The sequence below is a fragment of the Echiichthys vipera genome (genome assembly GCF_963691815.1).
Source record: "Echiichthys vipera genome assembly, chromosome: 18".
NCBI classification, from domain to species: Eukaryota; Metazoa; Chordata; class Actinopteri; order Perciformes; family Trachinidae; genus Echiichthys; species Echiichthys vipera.
In genome coordinates this window covers 22645160-22672834 of record NC_139843.1, presented here as the reverse complement: position 1 = coordinate 22672834, position 27675 = coordinate 22645160, and the positions used below count along the sequence as shown (strand labels likewise).

Below are 27675 nucleotides of genomic sequence, written 5' to 3'. Positions count from 1 at the left end.
AACTTAAAAGACAGTTAACGAGATGAAAATCTTACGGATTGTAACTTAAAGTGTAAACCCCACTCCTCTCTCCCTTATATCCGCCCATCCTCATCCCCACCCCTCTCTCGCTTATATCCTCCCATCCTACAAACTTCACGTGGTCTTCATCCTTTTCAATGACTGCTCAGTCGCACCCTGTCTCCACCCTCCTCCCCTCCCTTGCCCCCTCCCCTCCCCCACTTTCTGAACTGTCTTTGGCGTCATGTGGATGTGCGATCACGACATGCCTTTAAAATGTTAAGGGATGTAGGCAGAAGCCCGCGGACTGTGATTCATTCCACAGGAGGAGCCTAGAGAGAGAGAGAGAGAGAGAGAGAGAGAGAGAGAGAGAGAGAGAGAGAGAGAGAGAGATAGAGAGAGAGAGAGAGAGAGAGAGAGAGAGAGAGAGAGAGAGAGAAGGCTCAGCTTGTATCCTCCTCACCATCACCAGGCTTCTCCGTTGTAAACGCGCGCACGGAGGACGAAGGGATGGAGCGGATGGAGTCGATGGAGCCGATCTCGGCGCACTACACCACGGCTTACCCGGAGATCCATCCCGACAGCGGGTACGAATCCAGAGAGACCGCCGACAGCCAGGCAAAGACTCCACCAGCTCCGACATATGACGAAGAATTAGTGCACAAGGTATGGCGACGCGGTTACCATCCAACAACAGCCACGCACTGACATTTGAAACTTCGCAACCCTAATATACTTCCTTTAAGACTAGTATTCTCAGTCTCTTGTGATTCTATTATGTATCCGTTTATGTATGAAGTGTCGTTTACACTTTAGAGTACACAGTATCTGACATGCTTCAATAATGCGTGACTTAACTGATGATGTCTAAAGTGTGAAGTAATCACATGAAGTCACAGTGGTGGTGAGCAACAGGGATCCATTATACACCCTGCATCAATGCATGCTTTAAATCATCCCAGTCATGCACATCACTGGATTTGTGCGCTTACTGTAAAGTGTTACCTAATGTCCTCAAACCCTGAAGTACCCCGGTGCTCCAGTACTCCGGGTACGCCCCATAGACTGCACGCCCCCGTGCTGCTCAGCGTTGGCGCTCTCCATGGTGCTGATCTTCACTTGGCTGTGCTTTCAGTTGGTCGGTTTCCAGGCTGGTTGCTGTCAAATCTGCCCAGACATACATAATTCCTTCAGTAATGAACAGTCATGTCCTGCTTCTTCAGATCTGAATGAGACATAAAAGAGGTGATTTGGTTCTGAAATGCTCTTGAGCAAAACACCGAATCCATCCACCCCCTCTGATCCAGTGTTCAGCAGCTGAACAGACAGATATTTTCACGGTGGAGGAGATGCTGGGGACTAAAACCCTGATACCAAACTCAAGTCGGCTAACGTGACACAATAATGTCACAATGAATGAATGAAGTCGAAACTCACTCTGATTATGAGGCCAGTGTGATTGCGCTTCTGGTTCTGATTGCACTTAGGGCACCTGTGGTGTCACAGGTTGGTTGGCACAGTGTTTATTACAGCCAAACTAGAGGGCGCTGTTTCATCGTGGTGATATAAGACATTTGGTGTGAGTCATGCTCATTTCTGTCTAAGACAAGCGTTTGGTTTTTGTTATAAAAGTTTATAGGCCATTAGTCATTTCATAACCAAACACATTACGAAGAGAACGGTAGCCTAAAGGGGCATTCACACCAAATATGATGGAGGCAATTAAATCGCCCGGAACACGAGTATCGCATCACTTGATCACATTTGTCACATTTTTGATCATCGCTTCATTCGCGTCTATCGCATGTAGCAGCCGAGGCGACTAGCTAACTGAAGCTAGCCCCCGGCTCAGCCTACTCTGCTGTTTTTCTAAATGGAAGTTATGCTAGTGCTAACCAGAGATCTGAATGCTTCTAAAAGAACAGAAAAGAGCTCTCAGATGAAGTGTGTGGCTCTTAAAAGAGCCGCTGAGTTGTAGTGAGATCAGGCCGTCAGTGATTGAACCTCCAAAGCCGTACAGGTGCTGCCTGCTCTCCGGTAGATTAGACCCGGATATGCTTCACTCTGCAGGTATGGATTTCTTCATCTTCTTCTGGATTTCTGGCAGACTATATGCCTAAAGGCACGTCGCTGCCATCCACAGTTCATAGTTATATCCTTTCTATTATATCCATAGGAACAGTCTGGTTTCCCCCAAGGAATTCAACCACACTTACCACAATCTCAATGCTGATTGGCTGTCGTGGCGAGATGCTGCCTGAAAAGTTCTACATTTTCAACTTTATTCATGTTTTTTCAGATGCTCGAAATGCTCCAGATGCTCCATTTGCACCACCGCTGCCTGAATCGCATGTCATCGCGCCATTTACATTGATTTTCAATGTAAAGTTGCCGCCCAATTCTTCTTCTCAAGTCTGTCACGTTTGGTGTGAACGCCCCTTAATAGCTTACAGGTCTACTTTTCAGTTGCTAGCTAAAGACATGTGGTTGCTAGGATGAAAGTATGAGAAGTGGGGTTTTTTTCAGTTATCGATGTGTTATGTTTTTTTGTGTGTGTTTGTTTTGCTGTTTCTTTCTTGGCAGAATGGTGAGAAGATTTCATTTTAGTTGACTTTTTCAGTTGATAGCTAGCATAAAACCTTTGCATTCATTAAAACGTATTTGGTGTCTTGAGATTAAAGAACTGAAAAGTTACACATGTTTTTTTGAAATCCGTTTTTCAACTGAAAGCCCATTGATAACAGCTGGGACTACCAAGCCCAAACACTGTGACAACCAACCCCGTGATGGATAGTGGGTATGATGGTTCAGAATCAGAATGAGAAATACTTTAATAATACAATAATACTGTAAAATAAAACAAGAATGAGAGGGGTGCCTATTTCAACCCAAGACCTTAAAGCGTCCCTCTAATGTTATAATTGTAACATGTGTTGTGATGATGAAAAAATTCCCAAGTGTAAAAGGTGACAACCGACCCCTGTCTCCCCTACAGGAAGAGCAGTGACATTATGAAAAAAGGTTCCATGACCCCCTCTGATGTGCTCTTATATCCACACAGCCTTATTCAAGCAGTTCATCCTCCATTAGCTCACATGGACCAACAAGTCAGTGTGTTTAGAGTCCTGTCCTCACTGTAGATGGAACACAGAGCAGAGAGAGACGCCCTGTGGGCTTCAGTGAAATGTCTCACTACATTATGACAGTACATCGCAGGGACAGCGTCCAGTTCAGTGAGAGGGAGCTGCGTCAGTCGAAGCTCCTCTTCTTTATTATTCAGTCGGCCTTCAGTTTGCAGTGCCCTCCTTTCTTTTGAAATATCAGCGACTGTGAGAAATGAGTGCAACAGCGATCTACGTTTTTAATTCTATTTCTTTCCAATAGTGAACATATAAAGTGGAATTCTGGCGTGACATCATCCTGTGGTCTTTTTCAACACTTGCACACATCACATAAGCCACGAGACAGTTTTTTTCGTGAAACAACTATTCAAATCCGGTAGATTCGCTAACATAGAAATATGGGACTTTTACTTTGGAATATCTCTCAAATGATACAGTAAAAATACAGAATTAGTGTCTGTAGTCAGAGATGTCCTCAACTCAAAAGAATCATTGTCAGGATGTTTTTGGGTTTTTTTCCAGCTACCCAAAAATCTTAGAATTCAATTCAGGCATTTAAAAAAATGTATGTTTATAAAGAATACTTAAAGTGTAATATAAATAAGCCATGGAGACAGTTTTTTAAACAACTATTAATGGAGAAATCCTGGAGTGTCGCTAACAGCCGAAACAAAGCACCAATGGGCTCCTTCCTTTTGGATGACTTTGGTAATCCACTTGAATGGACTTTACTATGAGAGGAGCTGGTATAAAGGCCAGTAGGTAAGTCTTTAAAACGCTCTTTTAATAAACTCTGGGTTCACTATCAACGTTGTTGGTGCTTTGTTTTCTGCGTAGGGACTCTTATCATGCTACTGCAGAGGTTTGCTGTTATTTTGAGCAGTATTAGTGGTTAAAAAAGACGTTTAATGCCTTCACCGTACTACCCAAAGCTAATCAGTGTTAGCAATGTCCGGCTGTTAGCGACTCTCCGGGATTAAAAAAAACTGTCTCGATGGCTTATTTGATGTATGTAAGTGCCAAAAAAGACCAAGGGAATATTTTAATGCGAGAATTACACTTAAGTGGATATTTAGTGAACTACATCATACAGTATTTAAGATATTTCACATTTGTCTGATGTTGAAATATGATCGCTGCTCTTGTAATCTACACAACTGCTATAATGTGATTGCATTTAAAGTAACTCTTCTAAGTAAAAATTTGTGACTGCTCTCATTAGTGTGAGTTTACTAAGAAGTGAGTTTTCCCAAAGGCTAATGGTCTGATGAGACATGAACCGGGTTGCCCTAATGTAACCATTATGCACTTTGGTCAGCTGCCTTTAATTGCCTCAGAAGCAGCGTGTGTGTGTCTGTGTGAGTGCATGTGTGAGACTTGTATTGTGAGAGGAGCAGATGCTCTGCAAAGGGGCAGATTATAGCAGCACAAGCTGTTCTATCATAAATCCCAAACACCTCTTTCAGGTGAACCTTTTCCTTCCTTTGAATCTTCTGTCTCGCTGATGTGCTTTGTGTCTCTCTGCTCTGGGGGGTGGTAGCTTCTCTTTCACTCCGTCTCACCTGTTTCCCCTAAGGGATCATGCATGCACAACACAACTGGGGCTTCTTTGAGTGCTCTTTGGTTTGGCTGGTTAGACACAAATGACTTAAGCCCCATAGAAACTACACTTAGATCACACAGCTGACCTTGTAAAATGCGTCTCAGCCGCCGTCATCATGCTCCAGGCTTCAGACCTGTTTCCACAGTAGACTGTATGTAAAGACGTATTGAATTAGATATATGACAGAGGTAGGTCCTGATCCTTCTTTAAAGCTAACATAAAGTTAAGTGACTGTCCTGATACTAAATTACGATAACACCAACTAATATTTAATAATTAATAATATATCAGTAAGATGTTGAAAATTATGTTTGTCACTGTATGTTATTGAAGCTGACACCTCAGAGCTGAACTGCAGTTCCTCTAACGGCCACTCGAGGCGTTCTCGTAGTTCTTAATCTCCATAGACCATAATGTTAAAATGTCCAACATTACATCAGAAATAAACATGTTTACAGCCTGATCCAAAAAGCGGTTTTGGTCTCTAAAGCTAATTTCCCTGTTTATGATAACTGCACTGGGGTTGATAGTTTATAAAACTTACCTATTTAAATGATATTAAGGTTTAAAGCTGCTTACACTTACTTAGACTTAGTTTTAGACTTAGACTTCTCTTTATTGATCTCTTTGGGATGATTCTCGCAAAGAAAGTGGATTTCCAGCAGCTTACAGAACACTTGGGTTGAAAATAAGGAGGTATAAAAAAAAAAATACAGTAAAAGATAAACAAATATAATAGCTAAATAAATATGGAACGTTAAACAATAAACAGTAAACAATAAACTCTTAGTTAAATATAGAAGGTAAACAATACACAGAGAAAATAAACTCTTATAAAGTAGAGATAGGAATACCAGTAAAATTAAATTCACAGCAAATGAAATCAAATATGTTAAGTGTAGAGAACTGTATAGAGGATAAATATAAGTAAATAGAGATAAAAATATATAGAACTGTATATGGCATTGTGTTTTCTACAGTTGATAATAAATTACATTAGCGGAAATCAGCAGTTAAATCAAATTATTGCGCTTAAGTAGTGGATTATGTTGTTTTTATCTTACTACACAAGATAAGATATTTTGGTATGAAAACCTTTATTTTTAATTTAACCAAGTGTCTGCTATTATAAATACATGTCTGGCATTTGTAACAAACCAAACTGCTTGGAAATTCAGTGACAAATGTTGAATCTAACAGTGGATAGAGCTCCTGTCTCCATAGACATACATGGATACCTGTCCCAGAATGGACTGCCTTCATATATCGCTCCAATGGACAGCAGCGGCCACTAATTGTGCAACAGAGCAGCGTTTGTATAAAAGGGTTTCCAAAGAAAAATGTTTTTGTATCTTGTGCATGAGCACTGGGTTGTGTCCAGCAATCACGGGGAAGAATAAGACTGCTAACTGGCAATGGATGTAAACAATTAAGGTGTTTTCAGAGAATAAAGCTTTGCCAATATGTGGCTCATTGATGTGTTTTTAATAGTTTAAGGACAACAATGGAGCCCTAAGGCACAGAGGGATGAGATACAATACAGGACTTTGGACACTTAGACAATACTGTATTTGATCAATTATTATTGGTCTGCGTATCTTCATGGTGTTTGACAACAATAGGACAATAATAGAATATCACCAGACTTACCCCATAAGGATGTCTTACAGTTCACTGACCACTGTGTTCATGTTGGAGCGGCTCGTCCGCTAATGGTAAGATCAGTGGTTTGGTCCCTGGCTCCTCCAGTCCATATGTCCATGTGTCTCAATATTCTGAACCCCAAATTGTTTCAAAAGGCAGTGCCGTCGATGTGTGAATGGTTTGAGCAGATCCTGATGAGCAGGTTGCACCTTGCATGGTAGCCTCTGCCGTCAATGTATGAATGTGTGTGTGAATGGGCGTAATAGTGTAGAGCGCCTGGAGTGGTCGGAAGACTAGAAAGGCTCTCTTTATAAATGCAAATCCATTTACCATTTACCATATTACTAAAGCTCAAGCACTTATTGTGATCCCTACGCTATGTTTTTACTGAAGTTAAAGGTTGAATATGTAGAATCTTTATTAAAAGCTATCCATCCATGTGCACCCTGGACAGGACGCCAGTCTTTAGCAGGGCACATAGAGACTAACAACCATTTACACCTACGGGCAACTTAGAGTCATCAATTAACCTAACACATGCATGTCTTTGGACTGTGGGAGAAAGCCGGAGAACCCGGAGAGAACCCACGCAGACACGGGGAGAACATGCAAACTCCACACAGAAGGGCCCCAGCCGGGAATATATTTAGTCTGAATTCATGTTTACATTTTTTTTTGATGGATTCGACAATGACTTTGTGTCCCGTTCTGTTTCCATTGTAGCAGCCAATAGCGTTGGGCGTCGCGGGTTGCCAGGGTTGTCTGTTTTTCGGCACAGCTACTTTACCAGCAATTAGCTACAGTAAGCTAATGAAGGGAGTTGGTTCAACTCTGTATCTGTCAGTTTACCCATCTCTATATTCATTATCCACACCAGTACCTGACAGCCATCTTTGTGCAAACCTCGGTCTCTCCATCCGCCTTCAGCCTCGCTGCTCTGCTCACGCCCATCAGGCTACAGAAGCAAGGACTCATTTTGAGTTGAGAGCTAGTTGATTCCACAGCACTCAAAGAAAGACTTCCAGTTGAAGACTGGCTAACGTTAAACACTGTTGTCAAATGAATTGATTAGTCCAAATGAGTGGTTACCCTGTATGATTCATCACTGTCGTGGAGCAGGCTGATCACTGACACACTGGCAATGTTCTGCTAATTCTCCAGATTTAACCTTTTATGTATGTGTTTTTAAAAATAACAATGATGGGGTAAAAATGCGCTTTATCACAGTATATATTGCTATAATGATGTAAAATGACACGGTGAAAATGTATCCATATCACCGTCTGTCTAAGAGCTCACAAGCGTGGCATTAAACACACATACATTGTCACTAATGTAAATCCATCAGACTGACTTTTAATATGGGAAGCTACAGTCATCTGCTGCTGTTCAGTGGATTCAAATCCCAGCTGTGCAGTATATCGAACAGTCTAAATAAAAGCAATATGAAAACTGTCAAGCTATATTAAATTCTAGGCTGTGTGCCACAGACTTAATACTCTCCAGGAAGATAAAAATGACTTTTCCCAGTGCGGCAGGCAGAGGAGATTAGCAGAAACTCATGACTCCAAATCCTCTCCATTTCTTAAAAGTCTTGCTCCAACTGTCCGTACAGTAAAGAGACAATTCATTACCATGATAGTCTCCATAATGAAGCTTCAAAGAACAACTGGGTCCAAACAGAGAGAAACGAACTTCACTGGCGTTTAACAATCTCCTTATGAGCCCTTGAGATTAATCCCATTTATTAATCTATCTTTTGTTATCATCCTTTTTTCTCAGTCTCTCAACACCACAAATGCACAATACACGGTATAGACCATACATGTCTAATTCCCGAACATCTGCGGCGTATCACGGTCTAATTGCCTCCAGTCTCCTGTGGGGTTTTATGAGAAGGCCCACTTCCCAGCTAACCTCTGTTACCACGGAAACAGCGTCCAACCCCTCTCCCACCACAAACACACTCAGCATCCTCATTATTGCACGCACTTCTACAAGTACGCTTGTTTTCCTTTACTGGTTCTGTCCTCACATTCACATGAAGGCGTCATGTTACATGCTTTCAGGGATGGAAGGTAAACAGGAAACAGATGCCATTAAGTCACACGGGGATCACATGAATTACTAGTATTGCTGCTGGTTTGTATTTATGATGGTTTACTTAGAATCATATGTAAAGGTGCTTTGAGATCCACTTCATTACATGTTGACCACTCCGTATTTACCTATCTGGTTGTTGTTGTTGTTGTTGTTGTTGTTGTTGTTGTTGTTGTTGTTGTTGTTTCATTTTTAAGAGAGTCATAATTATGAATGTGTCTCTTATTATTGCCAAGGGTGTTCCATACTGTACAACTGACAGTTTGCTAAAATAATCATAACTTTTGCACATAAGGCTGTAAGTGATAGCCTACTTCGCATTTAAACAGTCTGGAGGGCGGTGTCTTTGTTGTAGTTTGTTTATCTGCTCTATTGTAGGCTGCAAATGTTAGCATGTCCAACTAGCGTACTTCTTAGCAGTAGGCTTACCGAGTCTTAATTCCAAAGCTAAGGAGTATATCATTAAGTAACTGCATCACTTTGGGTTTTTACACAACACAACTAGCACATGCGCTGTCTAGTTTGCCTCACCATGTGTCCTGAATGCTATTGGAGTTAGGCTTACTGTGACTCTGTCCTACTCTGTATTGGACTGAAGACGTTAACATTAAACCAAACCGAGCCAACATTACCTGGAATAGCGTTAGTTAGTCCTCACCCTAAAAGCCTTTACTCTTGGAACCTTGCAAATAAAAGTTTGAAAAAATGAGTAAGTATATAAGCTAAGCAGCTAATCTGTTCAAAATGGGACAACAGTCAAGTACATTACATTTGTCCCTCATCATAGCTTCTTAGTTATCCTTAAGAGTAGGATTGGCTAGCGCTTTACCAAAACTGCTGTTGCTTTATTTACACCTTTTCCCTTTAACATTTAGCCTGTGTATTTTTAACATGATATCCTATGAGTAGCTAACCCTCAAATACAAGCCCCATTTTGGGAACGTACCTATGTTCCCCGCTTTGTATGTGACCGGGGAACATCGAACCCTTTTTTAAGAAAAGTCGATCAGTGCCGGATTTCCCGGAAAATAGGCTTATGTAGACCCTAACCCTGGTCAGAACCGTAACCCCTAACCCTAACAAAATGCTCAATTAAATCAGCGGGGATAACATAGGACCAGGGGAACATTTCCGACATTGTGATCAACATACTCATGGAGTTAAAGTTAGCTTAATAAGCTAACTAGCTACACAGAGTTGTCATTTTCCCAAATTGATAGTTGCTGGCTAGAGATGAAAATCCGCTTTTTGTCTACATCTGTCTGAAATCAGTGTTGCTTATTTTAGCGTGTTAGTGTTCTAAATTTGATAATTAGCAAAAAAATACAGGTGAGGCAAAGGAATGTCACGTCAATTTGTTATTAGTTAAAAATTTCCATATTATATCCATGTTTATAGTTGCATCACCAACAATATATTCATTAACTGCCTGTTCACTGGGGGTCAGCCCTATTTTCCCAGGGTCCTTGTTGTAAGAAACTGGTAAGGGACAAACAACAAATTGCAAAAGAATGAAGGGATGGTTCAAATGCAGAACGGTGTTCTGGGAAAAGCCACTTTAGATTATGAGTCAATAAATGTCACAAATTTGAGGGCGTATAACATCAGTAGGATTAAGATGTACTGTAGGTGGGTGATTTCAACATATTGACCGAGGGACACGGAGAACACTTGACCTCTGAAAACCATGGCTGAGAACATAAAACCCTTTAATGAGTAAAAATAAAAGGAAATTGAGCTGGGGACAGGACCCTGGGAACATTGATACGCTCCTGACCATCAGTCACTTTCCCATGCACATGAACGTAATAGCAGAAAAATGGAAATATCTAGCTTAGGTTTTGAGAACACTAAAAACTATATGTTTAGGCTGGTCAGAGGGTCTAAGGTATTAAATAGGCAGGGTTTTACATTCCTCCCCTCATAGTTGAGGGGCCAATGATCATTTCTTTCTTGTTACATTTTAATGAGTATTATTTAGGCTATTCCTAAACTTACTCCTAGTTTTTCAGTAGGTCTTTTTGGACCACCTTACTAATGTTATAATCTGTAAGATTTTCATCTAGTTAATTATCTTTTAATTCACTCAATGAGTGAGTTGAAACAATGGTGATGGAGATGGAGGCTCTGAAAGAACAGGCTCACCTGCAGTTACATCTTACTGCCACAGAGACCTCTAGAAACAACATGTCTTAAATCTTACGGATTATGACTTTAACATTAAAAAACGATATTAATGGGCCTAATGATGGAGACATGAATGATTCCAGGCCACACAGGCCCTGGCCCTGGTCCCGTTCGGTAATCCATCCCTACTGACAAGTCATAGTGCTTACTTTTATCATCATCATCATCATCATCATCATCATCATCATCATCATCATCATCATGACTAAACATATTTCTTCTTTCGATTGCCGCGCTGACTCTTCTGAATAACTAACTGAAGTTATTGCTGAAACCTGCATACGTTTGAAAGTTCATCTTGCTTGAATATTCATGCTCTATCCCTATTTTCTCCACAACTGAAATGTGACACACTTCTGAGAGTTTCTAAAATCTCTCAAAATGCTGAGATCAAAGGGAGGCTGTAAAACCTGTTACTGTTGAGAAAAGCTGCTCCAGCTTCTCTTCTCTAATCCTCTGAGCTTTTACCTTTTTTTTGACAAAGCCCTGAGACAAAAGAGAGTTACAGTTCAAACAGCAAACACTCATCGTCGTAGTTTTCCTCTGAAACAAGGTTGGAAGTCTATGACAGGCTTGATAATGTTGGGCCGATGGGGGATACAACTGTCCAATCAGCAACAACTATATCGTCATCATTGTTGGACATCATGAGCCTAACCCAATTAGGTAGATAGTACCCAACCCTGCTTCTTAATATCTGTTGACAATCACAACAGGGTCCAAACTGAGTGGTTTGACCATTTCTAAGCAAATTAACCCATCACAACATAACAGACACTCAGGTTCCATTTTTAGAATCAAAAATTCTAAATCATTTCTTGGGATGACAGAGGACAGCTTGGCTGTGTCTCATTTATCTGTCACAGGTGGGCACTGTGTGTTTGTGTGTGTGTGTGTGTGTGTGTGTGTGTGTGTGTGTGTGTGTGTGTGTGTGTGTGTGTGTGTGTGTGTGTGTGTGTGTGTGTGTATGTGTGTGTGTGTGTGTGTGTGTGTGTTTGTGTGTGTGTGTGTGTGTCTGTGTTTGTGTGTGTTCGTGTCTGTGTGTATGTGTGTGTGTATGTGTTTTGTGTGAGTGTTATCGTAATTAACCTGCAAACTTCCAAGTTTTAGCCTAATGCAAACACATTTCTGTGTGTGTGTGTGTGTGTGTGTGTGTGTGTGTGTTTGTGTGTGTGTGTGTGTGTGTGTGTGTGTGTGTGTGTGTGTGTGTGTGTGTGTGTGTGTGTGTGTGTGTGTGTGTGTGTGTGTGTGTGTGTGTGTGTGTGTGTGTGTGTGTGTGTGTGTGTGTGTGTGTGGAGGTGGAGTGGGCCACGAATAAAAGTATTGGCTGCTGGTCCCAGTGACTAACTTGGATGTTTCTGAATGCTGCCTTTCATTCATGTCATTGTCTGAAAGGTTATCTCCTCCACATTGTGAGTCACACTGTAACAGCGGCACACTGGCATGCTCTTGTAAAAGATAATTGCATTTGTGCTTGGAAGCAGACATGACCCTCGTGACGCAGATGCTGAGATGCTGACTCACATGCTAAAATTATAAAATGATTGTGAGGGTTTAGACAGAAAGGAATGTTCAAGGCTGATTCGGATTCCACTTTATTTGTGTTGATTGTTTTCCCGCAGACGATCCTGGTGGGGGACAGCGGAGTGGGAAAGACGTCTCTGTTGGTGCAGTTCGATCAGGGAAAGTTCATCCCCGGCTCCTTCTCAGCTACAGTGGGCATTGGATTCACGGTGTGTATAACTTTAACAGGCAGGATGTTCTCTTGTTTCAGGTAAGTAGGGCGAAACACATGTTTAAGTGTCAGCTCACCCTAAAAAGATGATAACACGTTTCTTTTCTCCTCTAGTGATATACAGCCATTAGATTTGATTAGCCAAGTCTTTGAGATCTCAGTGAGATTTGTGCCTCCACTCCTATACAAAGGAGGTAAATGGAGTTTTGTTGAAAGATCAACAGATCTTCCCAGGCACAATTTCCCTATCACCATGGAAAATTCACAGCACTCCACCTCAACTACGTAAGAGTCCTTCAATCAAAATGTAGGACAGGCTGACCATCACAGTCAGTGGCCAGTGGAAATAAACTGCTTCGTTGTGCTCCACCACAGTGACTCATGTGAGCAGAGAGAGCCTGCCACCTCCAGTCTGTCTGTGTGACCAGAGAGAGAGAAAGCCTGGTCCTGGCCCCTGCTGCATGTCAGACTTGAGGTTGTGCCTGTTTGCCCCTTGTGAGTGTGTTCTATTTCCTTGTGGGAACAGGTTTAACAAGAGCTGCAGTCAAGATCCACTTAAAGTCTAATTCCGGTGCAAAATCATCCCATGGTCTTTTTTGGCAGTTATACATCAAATAAGCCATCGAGACAGTTTTTTTTTTGTGTAGCAACCGCTGTATTACCTGATCATCCGGGAGAGTCGCAAAGACTATTAGCTCAGGGCAGTACAGTGAAAGCATTAAAACAGCTTTTTTTTTTTTTTTTACCACTAATGCTGCTCAAAATAACACCAAACCTCTGCAGTAGCATGGTAATCCCAAAGGTAAGGACTCTTATCATGCTACTGCAGAGGTTTGTTGTTATTTTGAGCAGCATTAGTGGTAAAAATATTAGTGCCAACACATAAAACGAAACATCATTAACATAGCTAGTGAACCCAGAGTTTATTAAAAGAGTGTTTTGAAAGAGTTACATACTGGCCCAAGTACAAGCTGCTCGATTCAAGTCAATTACCAAAGTCAATCCAAAAGGAAGGAGCCCATTGGTGATTTATTCCAGCAAAACACGTAAGTAGGTAGGTAGCATAAGCAGCATTTTCTGGTGTGCCTGTGGGTACTGTAAGCCAATGGGCACCGAGGAAGAATGTTTATGATGCCAACAGAGTGACATTTTTCACTGTGGCCTGGAATCATTGAATACTGAAACAGCTGTGTGACTGCTCTGGAGGATTCTCCATCCCTCATCAACTTCACCGTACTGGATACTTTTTCTTCATGTCCTCAGAATATCACCCAGAGAAAATCATCAATGGGCTCCTTCCTTTGGATTGACTTTGCTAATTGACTTGAATGGACTTTACTATGAGAGGAGCTGGTACAGGGGCCAGTAGGTAAAACTTTCAAAACACTCTTTTAATAAACTCTGGGTTCACTAACTACGTTGTTGCTGCTTCGTTTTATGGAAATTACACTTTAATCGAGTTCAAGTCTAAGACTGAGTCCAAAGCAATCTTAGTCCTGTTCATGACCATAACAGGCAACAGGGTCTTTCTGATGTGGTTAAAGCGTAAGGGTGGACCAACAGACAAGATGGATTGTCTTCTATCAACAAACTACTCAATGCATAGAATTTAGGCAACGATCACATGACAAAAGCACAAGACCAAGACAAGTCCAAGGTTTCAAACCGGACTGAAAAACTACAGCCCTGGGTTAAACTAACTCATAGCCCATGAGCTCTGGAACACAACGTTACACAGACTTTGAAGGATTTACGTCACCGAGAGTGGATCCATTGATTGATTTCTTTTTATAGAAACTGAGTGATTTTTCCAGAATTTTCCATTAAAAGCTGATTTGCCCAGGCTTTTAATCCAACACACTCATCATAAAGTATGAGGTCAGAATATGTAGGCAACAGGACACGATTTGGTAGCAGAAAGGGTCTGGTTAGCATTTGTAGCAGAAGTAGTAAAAGAAAGAAAGTGTCATGAACGGCACTGGGAAAAACACGGAGAACTGGGACCCAAATGCAGACACGGAAACAGAGTCAGGTTTAACGAGTCTTTAATGAAAACTATATACAACAGTGTCCAGTGAGTAAGGGAAAAAGGAGTGAGGTCCAAGTGAAGGTGCTGCTCTCCTGAGCGTGTCCAGTGTAGGTGAGGTAGCAAAACAACAGCGGAGCGATCACAGGAAAAACACAAGCGGGTGGTAGGCAAACAGACTGGTAGGCAAACAGGAGAACAGGATCACGGGTAAGTAAAGCAAAAAGAAACAAAGATACAATGAACATCGAAACATTGAACAGAATAACAATCTCAAGGAACAAAGGGGAGTCAACGATCAAAACAAGATACCACATTTATGATGAAACGATCTGGCGCCGAATGCTTCTCACATCCGTCTTTTTATACTGGTTGGGAGGTGATTAGTGGAATTTGATTCAGCTTGTCAGGAAAACAACACCTCCTGTCTCCAACAGACAAACACAGAGAGGGGAGACAAATACTAGGAAACACAGACAGAGGGAGACAAACACAAGAACAAAAGGAAATGGGAAGGACTGCCAGGATGGGGTCCTGACAGAAAGTAAACTTAAAATAAATAATTTAAAGGCATCTGCACAGCTTGCATAGCAGCGGTGTATATGCTTCACCCTGGGTCTTACAGGTAAAGCAACTCCTCGATAATTGTGGATTGTCTTACATCTGGATCACACAAAAGTGCAACAACATAAGTGAATGAAACCAACTGTTGAGCACAGGTTGAAAGATCAATTTATCCATAAGTGGCAGAGCAAGCTCAGAAACATGTCTTCCTGTGACACTGACCTAGAATTCAAACAAAAGTTTAAATTAGAGAAATATCTGCTGTGGGAAAACCAACATCACAGATAGGCTATCCGTAATTTTAAAGTTAATAACACCAGAATCCCTAAGGTCATTGGAAGATATATAGGGTTGGATAGAAGTCAGAGAATTTGTAACCCTTCGTGATGACAGTGATGAGTATCATGTCCTGTTTGAGTGTAAGAATACAAATGTAATGTACATAAAAAGAAGTTCTTGCCTAAATAGTATGTTAACTTTCCATCTATGTTTAAATTGATCTGATTTTGAGGTCAGATAGACCCAAAGTTATTGGTAAAACAGGTGCCTTTCTGAAAAACGTTCTACCATTGTTTAAGTAGTGTTTTTGTTTTGCCCATGCCGTACACCATTGTTTTGTTCTGCTCTGTTATTTACTGAATGCTTTGTGCTCCATACCATGATACTATGGTCAAGAGCCGTAAATAAATAAGAATAAGTATTTACCAATCACACGCAGGTTGCATGCAGGTAAAGAGTAAAACAGCTGAGTGATTTCTGTGGATTATAAACAGGGACAGGTATTCTTTAATGGGCTGCTGCTGTTGAACTTTTTAGATGTATTTTTCAGTGTATTGGAGAGGAGGCAGAAATCTCAGAAGCTAGACAAATACAGGATTTTCTTCTTGTAATTTGAATGAATTATTCCTTTAATCAGGCTTTAAACTGTGGAGCCAGCGCCTGTTCTAACATCAATTAAAATGCTTTTTTTCTGACTTTTCCAGAATAAAGTGGTGACTGTTGATGATGTACAGGTCAAACTACAGGTCAGTAAGTAAATCAGTTCCAGTGAAAACTTGATGTGCTTTCACAATAGCTGCCTATTTTTAGAGCACGGGCTGGTTTCCTCTTGGGCACCAGTCCGGCTGTAACTGAAAGTTAGAGCTAGCCAAGTGGAACCAAGCTGAACTCTTTGTTTCCTTTTCTGTTCCAGATTTGGGACACGGCAGGTCAGGAGAGGTTCAGAAGTGTGACACATGCATATTACAGGGATGCACACGGTGAGGCAAATATACAACATAATATACATTAGACTGTCAGATGTACTTTTACCCATACATGTTACTGTTGTAGAGTTGAGCAGCAATATAATCAATATAATCACATGTTCATTTATCTCTGCTCTAAAGCTTTGCTCCTCCTCTACGACATCACCAGCAGAACCTCCTTTGACAACATAAGAGTAAGTCCGGAATATGGCTACCGCCTGGAAAGATATGAAAATGAGTGCTATAAAGAGCATACAACAACCTGTGTGTGTGTGTGTGTGTGTGTGTGTGTGTGCGTGTGTGTGTTTTGTGTGAGAGTTATCGTAATTAACCTGCAAACTTCCAAGTGTTAGGCTAATGCAAACACATTTTCTCTGTGTTTTGATGGACTGTGTGTGTGTGTGTGTGTGTGTGTGTGTGTGTGTGTGTGTGTGTGTGTGTGTGTGTGTGTGTGTGTGTGTGTGTGTGTGTGTGTGTGTGTGTGTGTGTGTGTGTGTGTGTGTGTCTTTCTTGTTTCAGGCATGGTTAACAGAGATCCATGAGTATGCACAGAGCGATGTAGTCATCATGTTGCTGGGCAACAAGGTGAGAGAGAAAGTCTTGAGAGGGATGTGATCTTTGGTGAAATCTGGCTTCTTATGATATATATGATATAGCCTATAATGCATTGATGAAAATGAAATACATCTTTATTGTTGCTGGAGGGCAATTCATGTCGCATAAAGAACAGAAAACATGGGAGACTATTAACAAACATCAAGTTTGCAAAGTTCAATAACTACAGTATAAAAAGGGCATTAGGAGAAAATACAAAGTATAAAAATACAGAGGATGACTTTAGTTAATGGTTAATGGCAGCAATTGCCTTCAGAATGAAGGAGCCTTGAGCTGAGGGACCCTACACCTCCACCCAGAGGAGATGGAACTCATGGTGCTAGAGGTGGGATGGGGTAAATGCAAGATCAGAGGCCTGTTTCACAAAGCAGGTTTAGTGAAAACTCTGAGTCTGTTAACCCTGAAATGAGGGAAACTCTGAGTTTTCCGTTTCACAAAGGGAGGTAACTCAAACCAGAGAGAGAGGGGTAACTCTAGCCTGTTTCACAAAGGGAGGTAACTTAAACTCTCGGTCAGTTACCATGGTAACATGCTCTCTGAAACTAACCTGGTCGGGACCAGGTTTTTCTCAGAAAACCTTGAGTTTCTCTCTGTCTCCGCCCTCTTTCAGCCGCACCCGGTGTTTGATTTCCTCATTCATTCAGTAAGCGGGCGAGTTTTGGTGTAGTATAGTTCCGTCAGTTTTTTCAGAAAATCATTGCAAAAATCCGACATTAGAAGTTATATTAGGTGGCGACTATTTCACTACCATGGCATGTCCTTTTGATAACGATCCCGTGGATGAAGGTGCAGCATTAATGCACAGAGAATTATATATTCGTCGGGAGATGATTATAAGACCGCGCATAGACGTCCTTAATATACTGCAGCCATAATTACAAAATGAATGAAATGGATCTTTTGAGCAAGTTGAATGTATTTGACTTAGCGTTTCCTAAATATAATCCCAGCTTTTCTTGCAATTCATAGGTTCAAAAGTGTGTGCTTTTAGTTGGGTTACCGCTATATAAACTACTCCTATAGGTGGAAACAACAGCCTTCTGATCCAGAATATCACCTATAATGCGAGGGGTGAATTTCACGGCAGGGGTTCTGAATACGGCACAACACCATTTCATGCGTTTTTTTGCAAATGGGAGTTTTTTATACAACATTTATATGTTGTATAAAAAACAGCCACTTACGGTAATATTTACTTTACCATGTAAAATATGCTCAAAATGAGGCGTCACCATGAGATTTTGCCGATGTTTTACCTGTTTGAATACCTGTATGTTTTTATGTTTCATCTTAAGTTGCTGCCAAGTGCACTTCTCCCCCGCGGGGTTGCACTTAAATGAAATAAACTAATAGGCTCCCACTCAAGCAGTTCCACCTGTGATATTATTGTGATTGCAACAGGACTACATTTAAACTTATGCACTGACCCGAGCAGCAATGTTCTCCCGCACCGTCTCCCTCTCTTTTGCTGCAGCAGCGGTGTAAACCTGCTCAAACTCTCCGTATGAGCGCATTAATACAGTTGCAGTTGTAGCGTAGCCCTCCGCTTCCCCGTTGCCATGGTGACTCGTCGAATCAGGGCTCCATTGATGCTGTCTTTTTTTACTTGTGGTGCACGCGCTTAACTCCAGGTCAAACTACTCTGAGTTGATCAACCTAACGCAAATCTGCTGTTCTGAAACCGAAAACTCAGAGTTTCCTATCTCAGAGTAGATCAACTCAGAGTTCAGGGTTAGACTCAGAGTTTTTTGAACCTGCTTTGTGAAACGGACCCCAGATCAGCTGGACGTGTCAACATCAACACGGGCATACTGCACATGTCAACACTTTGGCTTCAACATGATTCAACAGATGGATAGACTGACTGTAACTGAGTGTAGCAGCTTTTTCAATGAACATTTGCTTTAAAAAAAAAGGTGTTTACACAATCAAACATGTTCCAGCAGGACTGTGATCTGAAATTAGGGAGAAATTAATAACATCTGCAACCAAGATTACAGCTTTCCCTGATGATAGCATGTAGCTACATGCAGCAGTGATGTGACTGTGGGGTAACATCAGCCTATAGCACCACTTTCTACCATGAAAAAGTTTCAGCAGTAATATGATCCAAAATGAACAACATCTGCAACCAAGATCATAGCTTCACACTTAGCATGTAGCTACATGTAGCAGTGTACTTAAAGTGTAAAAAAAGTACCATCTGTGATTTCAGATCACATTCCTGCTGGAACATAGTTTGTGGTATAGAAGCTTTTATTGGTGTATTGTTAAAGGCTCATTTATGCTCTACGTTAGATACGCATATGGATATGGACGGAGACTTCTGTCCGTACTCTGCCTACATTTCATCCATATTTCTGCATGTATCCTGCAAGCTTGTAACCTGACTCTCGCCGGATGAATTTGGTTCCACCTTGATTCCCTCATCCAATCTTGAATCACTCGACTGGGAAGCGATTTCAGGAGGCTGTGCCTTATCAAAAATCCTTGCATATGATTGGATAAACCATTTGTCTGTCATCTTTATTGATGGGCTACTTGAACCATTCACATGGAAACAAACCCATGACTGATTAGAGCGACGGGGGAAAACATGGTTTCCACCAACAGAAGCCTTCAGAGCCGTTCTCTGGTGTTCTTTTAAAGAAGAAAGATTCTCTGGATGAACAAGGATGAAATAGCAGCATCCATGTTGACATCTGCTTCCTCGATGAGAGCTGCCATTGTTGTCGGAATCACAAACAGTTGCTCCTCTGCTACGTCACATCTGTAAAACTCTGCCTGGTGGACCTGATTGGCCTGACCATTTCAAATTCAAATTCAAATTCAAAGTACTTTATTCATCCCCACGGGGCAATTTAAAAGGGTGCATTACAATAGCTTTAAAAATCCACGAACATAAGCAGCGCACATACTGCACAATTAACCAATACCAGCATTGCACAATCATACAACGTACACCGCACATCAACATTCAACACATAGCAGAAGTCAAATTTGTTGCGGACCCTGAAATCCCTCTGCAATGGAGCGATCCCAGATGGCTGAGTGGAGCTAGGCGGAGTCAAGACGGCAGCAAGGCGGAACCAAAGTCATCTGGCGAGAGTCGGGTTAGCAAGCTTTCGGTTACAGACCAAATGTTGGTCCACTGACAGTGCGAGTTCCCATGCTTAATGTGAGGAGCCACCCGGTGAAGCAAGTCATCTAAAGCCCAGACGGACATCCTGCATTACTGGAAGTGGCGTTCGTCATCAGTTTCTCTCATCTGTCAAACCAATGACTGGAATTCTATGTCCACACTCTGGGATGTATGTAATGTCTCACAGACCACCGCCGTCTACAACGCTGCCTGCCATTTTGCCTCCTTGGCATCGTCCTCTCCTCCATCATCGGCATATTGGTCGTTGTCAAACTTTACGGGAGTAACTTTTGAATCTGAGCGACGCCCTCTTGAGGATGTTTTTCTCAACGTCAATTCCAACCTAAAGGACGCATGAAAGCACAAGGGCAGATACGATTAGAACGATGATAACGTACATCTCCATTTACAAAATTGGAGCATAAATGAGACTGAAGTGTTGACGCCTGCGCAGTATGCCGCGTTGAAGTGGACACGGTGTTCTGGCCTCTACCATGGGATGGGTCGGCCATGATAGCGGTGGCCTTTTCTGACCAGGTGTCTGTGGTTGTCATGAACGGTGCGGGGAATAACACAGTGAATCAGACCCAAATGCAGACAAGGACACAGTGAACGGTATAAACAAATATGTAATAGCAAAGAAAAGAAGGGAATCAAAAAACAAGGGAAACAAACAAACCAAACGTGACGAGACGGTCGAGGTTAGACAGGAACGGGATCACGGGAAACTATAACAAAAGGGAACAAAGAAACAATCGTTAATAAACAAACAAACGAGCGTGAAGATTCTAACCAACAAAGTACAGGAGCCAAACGACGAGAAGTTACCACGTAAATGAGGAAGCGGTCTGGTGCCGAAATGTGTCCCACATCCGGCCTTTTAAGCAGCAGAGCAATGACTGGATACAGCTGGGTGGAACCATGCCTACCAGCTCCAGACAGACAAGACCAAGAGTGGAGACACATGCAGGGAACAACAGACAGAGGGAGACAAACACAAGCACAAAAGGAAAGGGAGAGGCTGGCAGAACAGGGATCCTGACAGTGGTACAGAGTAAGGAGGCGGAACTGGGCCGCCCAGCGTCAGCACCACTCTTTAGAGCTTTGTCTTACTCCTCACTTTAAGATCCCCAAACCAGCAGATCAGGTTTAGGAGGTTAAAATTGACAAAACGAAGGATCTATAAAACAGTTGTCCACATTAAAAGAGTTTAGCTTTTAGTAAGAACATTGTTTTTCTCTGGCATTTGAAGTTTCCTCCTATTGCAGTTTGTCGCCGATGACTGTGCCCAGGTATACAATACATGTTTGTACAGCGCTCAACAGCAGACAGACGCGGAGTTCACTTTGTTTTTTTGTCTATTCTAACCATACTGCACCATATCTCTCTGTCAGGGGGACATGAGCAGTGACAGAGCCATCAGGAGAGATGAAGGAGAGAGGCTGGCCAGAGTGAGGATTTCATTCACTGTTGCACAATAACTGATGCTGTTTTATTCCGCTGGTCACAGGGGTTTCTTCCTCTTCTTGTCTTCAGGAGTATTCGGTTCCTTTCATGGAGACAAGTGCCAAGACAGGAGTCAACGTAGAGCTGGCCTTCAATGCTGTTTCCAAGTATGAAACTTGGCTTTTATACACTTTTCACATTTCAGATCAGTTGAAAATTCATGGATACTGTAACACTGTTTTGTACTATTAAGGGGATGTTCCATTAATTAACCCCACAACCTTAATTTTACAGTTAACGGCCCTTTTGAATGAGATTTTATGCTCATAAAATCTGTTATTACATTCAGAAAAAAACAATTGAATAAACTCTAGGTATATTTCATATATTACAACTCATTCATGTGTCAGCGATGTATGTATTGATGATGAAAAAGGTCTTAAAATATCATTAACTTGCACCTTGAAGTTTCTCAGACTGCTTTAAACCATAATTCCAATGATTTCCTAAATGAAAACATAAAATATGTATTAATATGACTTATTTGAGAAATATTAAAGTGCCACAAGTGACAATTTATCAAGAATAATAGATTTTTATTCTGGAATCATTTTAATTTACATCAGAGTGGAGTAGATACTGTAAGATGACACCAGTTTAATAATAAACAGTAATCTTTACAGTTTGTTGAGTAAAATCGCTCCACACCAAATAATAACAATACAGAGGCTGTTGAATCATTAGGGTGGAGTCATCTAAACAGTGTGATATCTGGTTCTGTTCTTCAGGGAACTGAAGCACCGGGCCGTCCAGCATCCCAATGAACCCAAGTTCCAGATTCACGAGTACATTGAAGCACAAAAGGAGAAGACCGGCTGCTGCAGCTACTTCTAAATCTCCTCCCCTGACACCTGAGTGGGAGGATGCCCTGTTAACTCACTGCTGCTCCCAAAATACGATGCTGCCATTCATTCAAGACTAAAAGCCAAAAGGATAAGCCAAGCTACAGACTCCCGGTTAATTTAGCCGAGAATCGTTTACACTCAATATTTGTAATAGAAATTTTAGCAAATAGTATAAAAAGTATTTAAACGGTCCGCCTAATGTTATCTGCTTTATTTGTAAGAGTTAGATGAAAAGATAAAAAACCTCTCTTGTGTATGTGTGTCAGGGAGGTGGAATCAGGACGTGGTTAGTCTAGGGGCGCACTCACACTGTCCATCCGTACCGTGCCCTGTGCTTTAGGGTACTTGTCCCCCCCTCCCTCTCCCCCCGTGGGCCAGGCCCGTTTGTACTCACACTACCTGGGCCTCTGCGAATGCTTCTTGCTTCCTATACGTCATCGCGCCGTAACACGTCTCACGCATTGATTGATGTCATCACGATGCGTCGCTTTGTTTACAAATCTTTCCGTAGACCTCAGAGTTTTTGTGCGTCTGTTTTCGACTGTTTTTGAATATTTTCATCAATATTTTCATCAATATTTTCATCAACCAAATCTGCAGTAAACACTCCACCTCCGCATCACACCAACGTGAACCTTTCGCCGCCATTGTTTTAAATGGCCGCGCATGGTCCGTCCTTCTTTTTTCTATGTCCGAACAGGCGCACATAAAATGACTTCATAACCGCCGTAGGCCACGTGCTCGTGCACATGCGCACGCTCGTGCTCGTACATGTGCAAACGTGCTTTACAAAAGCCCACTTCTCCCAAACAAGCGTGGCCGGCAAGTGGTTGCACTCACACTAGTCAACGACTTTAGCTGTGAAACGTCCTGGAGCACGGACGGAGTGCGACCTAAGTTAGCATAAATAAGCTACTTGAGGTGGGAGGAAACAGTTAGGGGGGTTCTCCAGCTCCAAAACTCTTAAATGCATGGCTGTTCATTCCAACATACCTACTGACTGACCATAAGGCAGATTAAGCCATATACTAACATCACATTGCTTGCTTCTGAATGATAACAAAGACAAAACGATATATTTCTGCCATTTATAGATTTTGCAATAATTTATAGAAGTAAAAAACAAATTTTTTTAAATTCATTCTTTAATTTCAGAAAAGGCTGCTATTCATATTAGCAGCTTAGTTGAACACTTGCTAATTATAATTAATAAACAGAAACCACTGAGGCCGATAGGAATGCCGTGTATTGCAAATATTAGTCATTAAAGTTGAAATTCTGACCCGATGATGGCACTAGATGGAAAGTTAAGGTTGATCCCAAGGACCCTTGACTGACAGGGGCTCTAAAAAATGGAAACATTTGGGAAGGTTTTTCAACTTTAAATGATTCACATATCAACTTTGTAATTAAATAACTGTAAACTGTATAGTGTTTGAAGGCCTATGGTGTGGGCCCCATGTGATGTGTTTTCATAGCCTCGTGAGACAATCCTGATCTCTGAGTGCCATTGTATTTTACTCTCAATTCAGTCTTGTTACGTGCAATGGAGAAAATTTGGAGAAGTTTGTCAAGCAACTGAACCAATCAGCGTTAGTTTTGAGGTGGATTTAAGTGACGAAACGAGAAGAGACTGTTCAGTGTAAACAACATGACGGCTTCTGCGAATGAGATGAGCATCTATGGAGCAAGCCGCTCGCTAACGTTTTTTTCTCTGGATCCTTCTGTTGAATATGGACCGGGCTCCTAAAAATTGTGCCTTTTATCCGTAAGTTCACATTACACAAACCGAAAATATCCTTTACCAACACGTTGTTTACTTTCTGAGCTTCGCCTCGACACTGTTAGTACGCCATACGCTTCGTTGATCTGATTGGTTGATTTGGACCATATGTTGGTGATAGACAGATGGTTTATCCAATCAGCAACCAATATTTTCGCCCCTTCCCAAAAGATTTTGAGCCCCAGATGGATATGCTGTACATATGAGAATCCATCCATCTGGTGGAGTCAGGTTAGTGTTTTCATGGGCCCTAAAATTCTTGGCAGCACCCCTGCCTGTTCTGCACAGACTCTGGCTTCAAAATTACAAAATTGTGTTGCCCGTATCCGGGATATTTTGGCTTCATTTTTGTACAGTGGGAGGGAGTGGAGATGCATTGTCCATCTTTATGGTCTAACGTTTGAACACAGTCTTGCATTGCACTGTAGTATGGTCTGGCTGCGCTCTGGATTGTTTGAATTTCTTTGTATTTCTTTAAACCAATTGCAGTAGTCATGGGCAGCGCTAAGCTCAGGGTGCAGCCGTGGTGCTCGACATCTGGAGCGTGAGAAAAGTGCTTTATCCCAGCACTGTACATCCAGTAAGCCAGACTAGTGTGGACTACACTGGTGGACGGACCGACCCACCATCATGCCCAACCCTAGAGTCACCATGCTAGCATAGCTAAAACAACACTTTGAGTTAGACAGTTAGCTCTAACTGGCATAGCATGCTCAGCTTATCTAACCACATCCTGACAGGAGCTCCTTACTTAACACAGACATAAGATTGATATTCGATCTCATCATCTTACTTAATATACAGTATAATTCATGCTTCTCGGACTAAAAATATTTTTCTACCTTTTCATTTACCACTAAATCATCACCGATGGAACTAATTATGTCACAAACACAACAGTTGCCAAAGTGGGAGAAATGAAACACCCCTACAGAAGAGCACACCGTCTCAAGGCAGACTACGTTTGAAAAATCAACATCGCTACCACCTTACGAATCATACAATCTACAAAGGGATCCAGACAAAGGCCACACACTGTGTCGTGTATGCAATTCAAAGTCAAATACATGGACAGAAGCCCTTATGAAGTGGACAGACTGGTACGTTCTTGACAAACTGTTCTCGAGAAGTGACGAAGAGGCTGCTGTCGAACGCTTGCTGACTCAAGAACAGCTGGAGGAAACACAACTCAACACAACACAACGCAACACAACTCCATCTCTAAACACGCAGAGGAACACAAATGTGTGGATCACCTGAAATTTGTCCCAACAGGAGGAGAGCTGCATAAAACTAAACATTAGCCACTTGACAATGATCCGCAGTTGGATTTCCAATTCGACCCTTCCTATAGGAAACATCTGTACATATTGTGTTTGTGAAAGAGTGGACAGATTTTTGTGAATATGATACATACTGTACACATTTATTTTGCTTTTAAGGCTTTGTTATGGACGTTAAAGCTCTGTTGCATGTTTGCTGGATTGCATGTACCAAACCTGTGTGCAGTGCCTCCAGAACATTATTATTATTATACATTATTTATATATGTATCAAGACGAACATGAAGTGAACAAATAATTAGCATTCCTCTTCAGATTTTAACTCAAAGCTCAGGGTTCAATTTTGCTTTGAAGTACAAGATCTAGTTGTGTCAGTCCAGATCAACACATTGATACTGCATTAAGGCATTCAGATGTGTTGGGACACTTGTGGGCAGTGGAACGAGCTTTAGGGCCCGTCCACACATAAACCGCACAACTTTAGTATGGTTTTGGCCGACCATCCACACGCAGCCGGCGTTATCGGAAATCGGGTCCCAGAGTGGGAGGATTTGAAAACGCCCCCCATGTTGTCGCCTGGACGGTGTAACCTCATACTTTGTTTTAACGATGACGTCATCGCCCCACCTCTGACCTCTAACCCCACGACGTCACATGACAACAACAGAGCTGCTGTGTGAGAGGAGAGAGACGGACCCAAAGACTGTTTACTGAACTGGACTCTGAGCCACATGCATGGGAATGAATTAGGCTGAGCACAGATTTCTCCCTTTTCCCTGATGCTCTGAATAAGGAGCTAAACTGCTCTCTAGTCTCTTTTTCTAAATCAAGTTCTAAGAAGGTGTGAAAAGTCTCTAAATGTAGTGAGAAAGTGGCGCCTGTGAGTGCTTTGGGACAGATTTGTTGTTCCTTGTTGGTGTATTTCGGTGGCAGTTACAGTGCCACATCCTGGCCTGGCATGTTTTTCACTGGTTTCCTGTCATGAACGGTGCGGGGCATGACTCTGAGGAGCAGGACCCAAATGCAGACACGGACAACGAGTAAGATTTAAACAGATATTTAATCGCCGAAATCCAGAAACAAACAAAAACCAGGGAACGGGAGAACAGGTACAGGGTCCAGGTGCAGATGGGGGGAAACCAAAGGAGACGATACATGAACGGATGGTAGAAAACGGGAACTCGGGAAACTATAACAAAAGAAACAAAGAAATGATTAACATAAAACAAAGCAACACAGAAAGGTAACACTATCATCAAAAGAGGTAGCCAACCAAGAGAGACACGAACCACAAAATAGCAATACGGTCTGGCGCCGGGCTTGAGTCACATCCGGCTCTTTATCCATAGCCTTAACGAGGATACAAGCCACAGCTGGGCGGTACTACGCCTACCAGCTCCAACAGACAAGCATACAGGGAAAGACACAAGCAGGAGAAACAGACAGAGGGAGACAAACTCACACAAAAGGAGGGGAGGAGGAGACTGACAGGACCGGAGTCCTGACATTTCCTGTGGACGCAGATATTTCTTGAGTCAAGCCCGCATGGACAGAAAACTTTTTAAGAAGGACGGACAAAATAAAGGCTGTGTTTCGATCGTGTGGACATACACTTAAACATATTGTCGCCTTAAAATATTGTTTTGACAAACCTGTTAGAAACTTTATTTACACAGCTAGCAAACATTAGAGACACGTTAGTATATATTTAGAGTCGAGTTTCTGGCCACCCGATAAATAAAAGTCGACTCCCCTTGTAGCTCTGTTTTGGTCTCCACCAGTTCAGCGTATTCTTATCAATCTGTTCGCATAACTTATGAAAATGTACGCACGACAATTAGTACGAAATCCTACAAAATATGACATTCTATTTGCCGCTATGAAACAGCGACTGGTAGTGATTGTGACGGTTAGTTTAGACACCAAAATGATGGTTAAGATTGGAAAAAGGTTGAAGGATGTCTTAGTACTTCTGGGTCATGAACACCGGTCCACTGGGTGGAAATCCTTTGTTTTGGGACCCATCCACCACCCCGACACTCCTGATCTCCTTCTTTGCTTCAGATGTAATTTCTACAGTAATAAATAAGTGGATCACATACAAATGACAGTGTATTACTTTTTGTAGGTACTAGAGCTATAATCGGTCCCAAAACAATCATTGCCCGACCCCATATGAACCTGCATAGAGCCCCATTAAAAGACATGCAGCAAAGGGCCAGGGTTGGGGTCCAATGTGGGCAGCTGCAGCAGGGACTCAGTGAATGGGGCTC

The 27675-nt window shown here is 41.9% G+C and overlaps 1 protein-coding gene across 1 annotated transcript; it reads left to right on the top strand.

The window, feature by feature from the left end:
- Positions 1-504: 504 nt before the first annotated feature.
- On the top strand, positions 505-22325 carry LOC310961162 (ras-related protein Rab-37-like; the record flags this gene model as incomplete). Its single annotated transcript, XM_083933147.1, has 9 exons — positions 505-666; positions 12279-12389; positions 15965-16006; positions 16174-16240; positions 16370-16422; positions 16748-16813; positions 21380-21436; positions 21522-21598; positions 22220-22325. The coding sequence occupies exons 1-9, from the start codon at positions 511-513 to the stop codon at positions 22323-22325; spliced, it is 735 nt and encodes a 244-aa protein (XP_083789273.1). The 5' UTR covers positions 505-510.
- Between the last annotated feature and the right edge of the window lie 5350 nt (positions 22326-27675).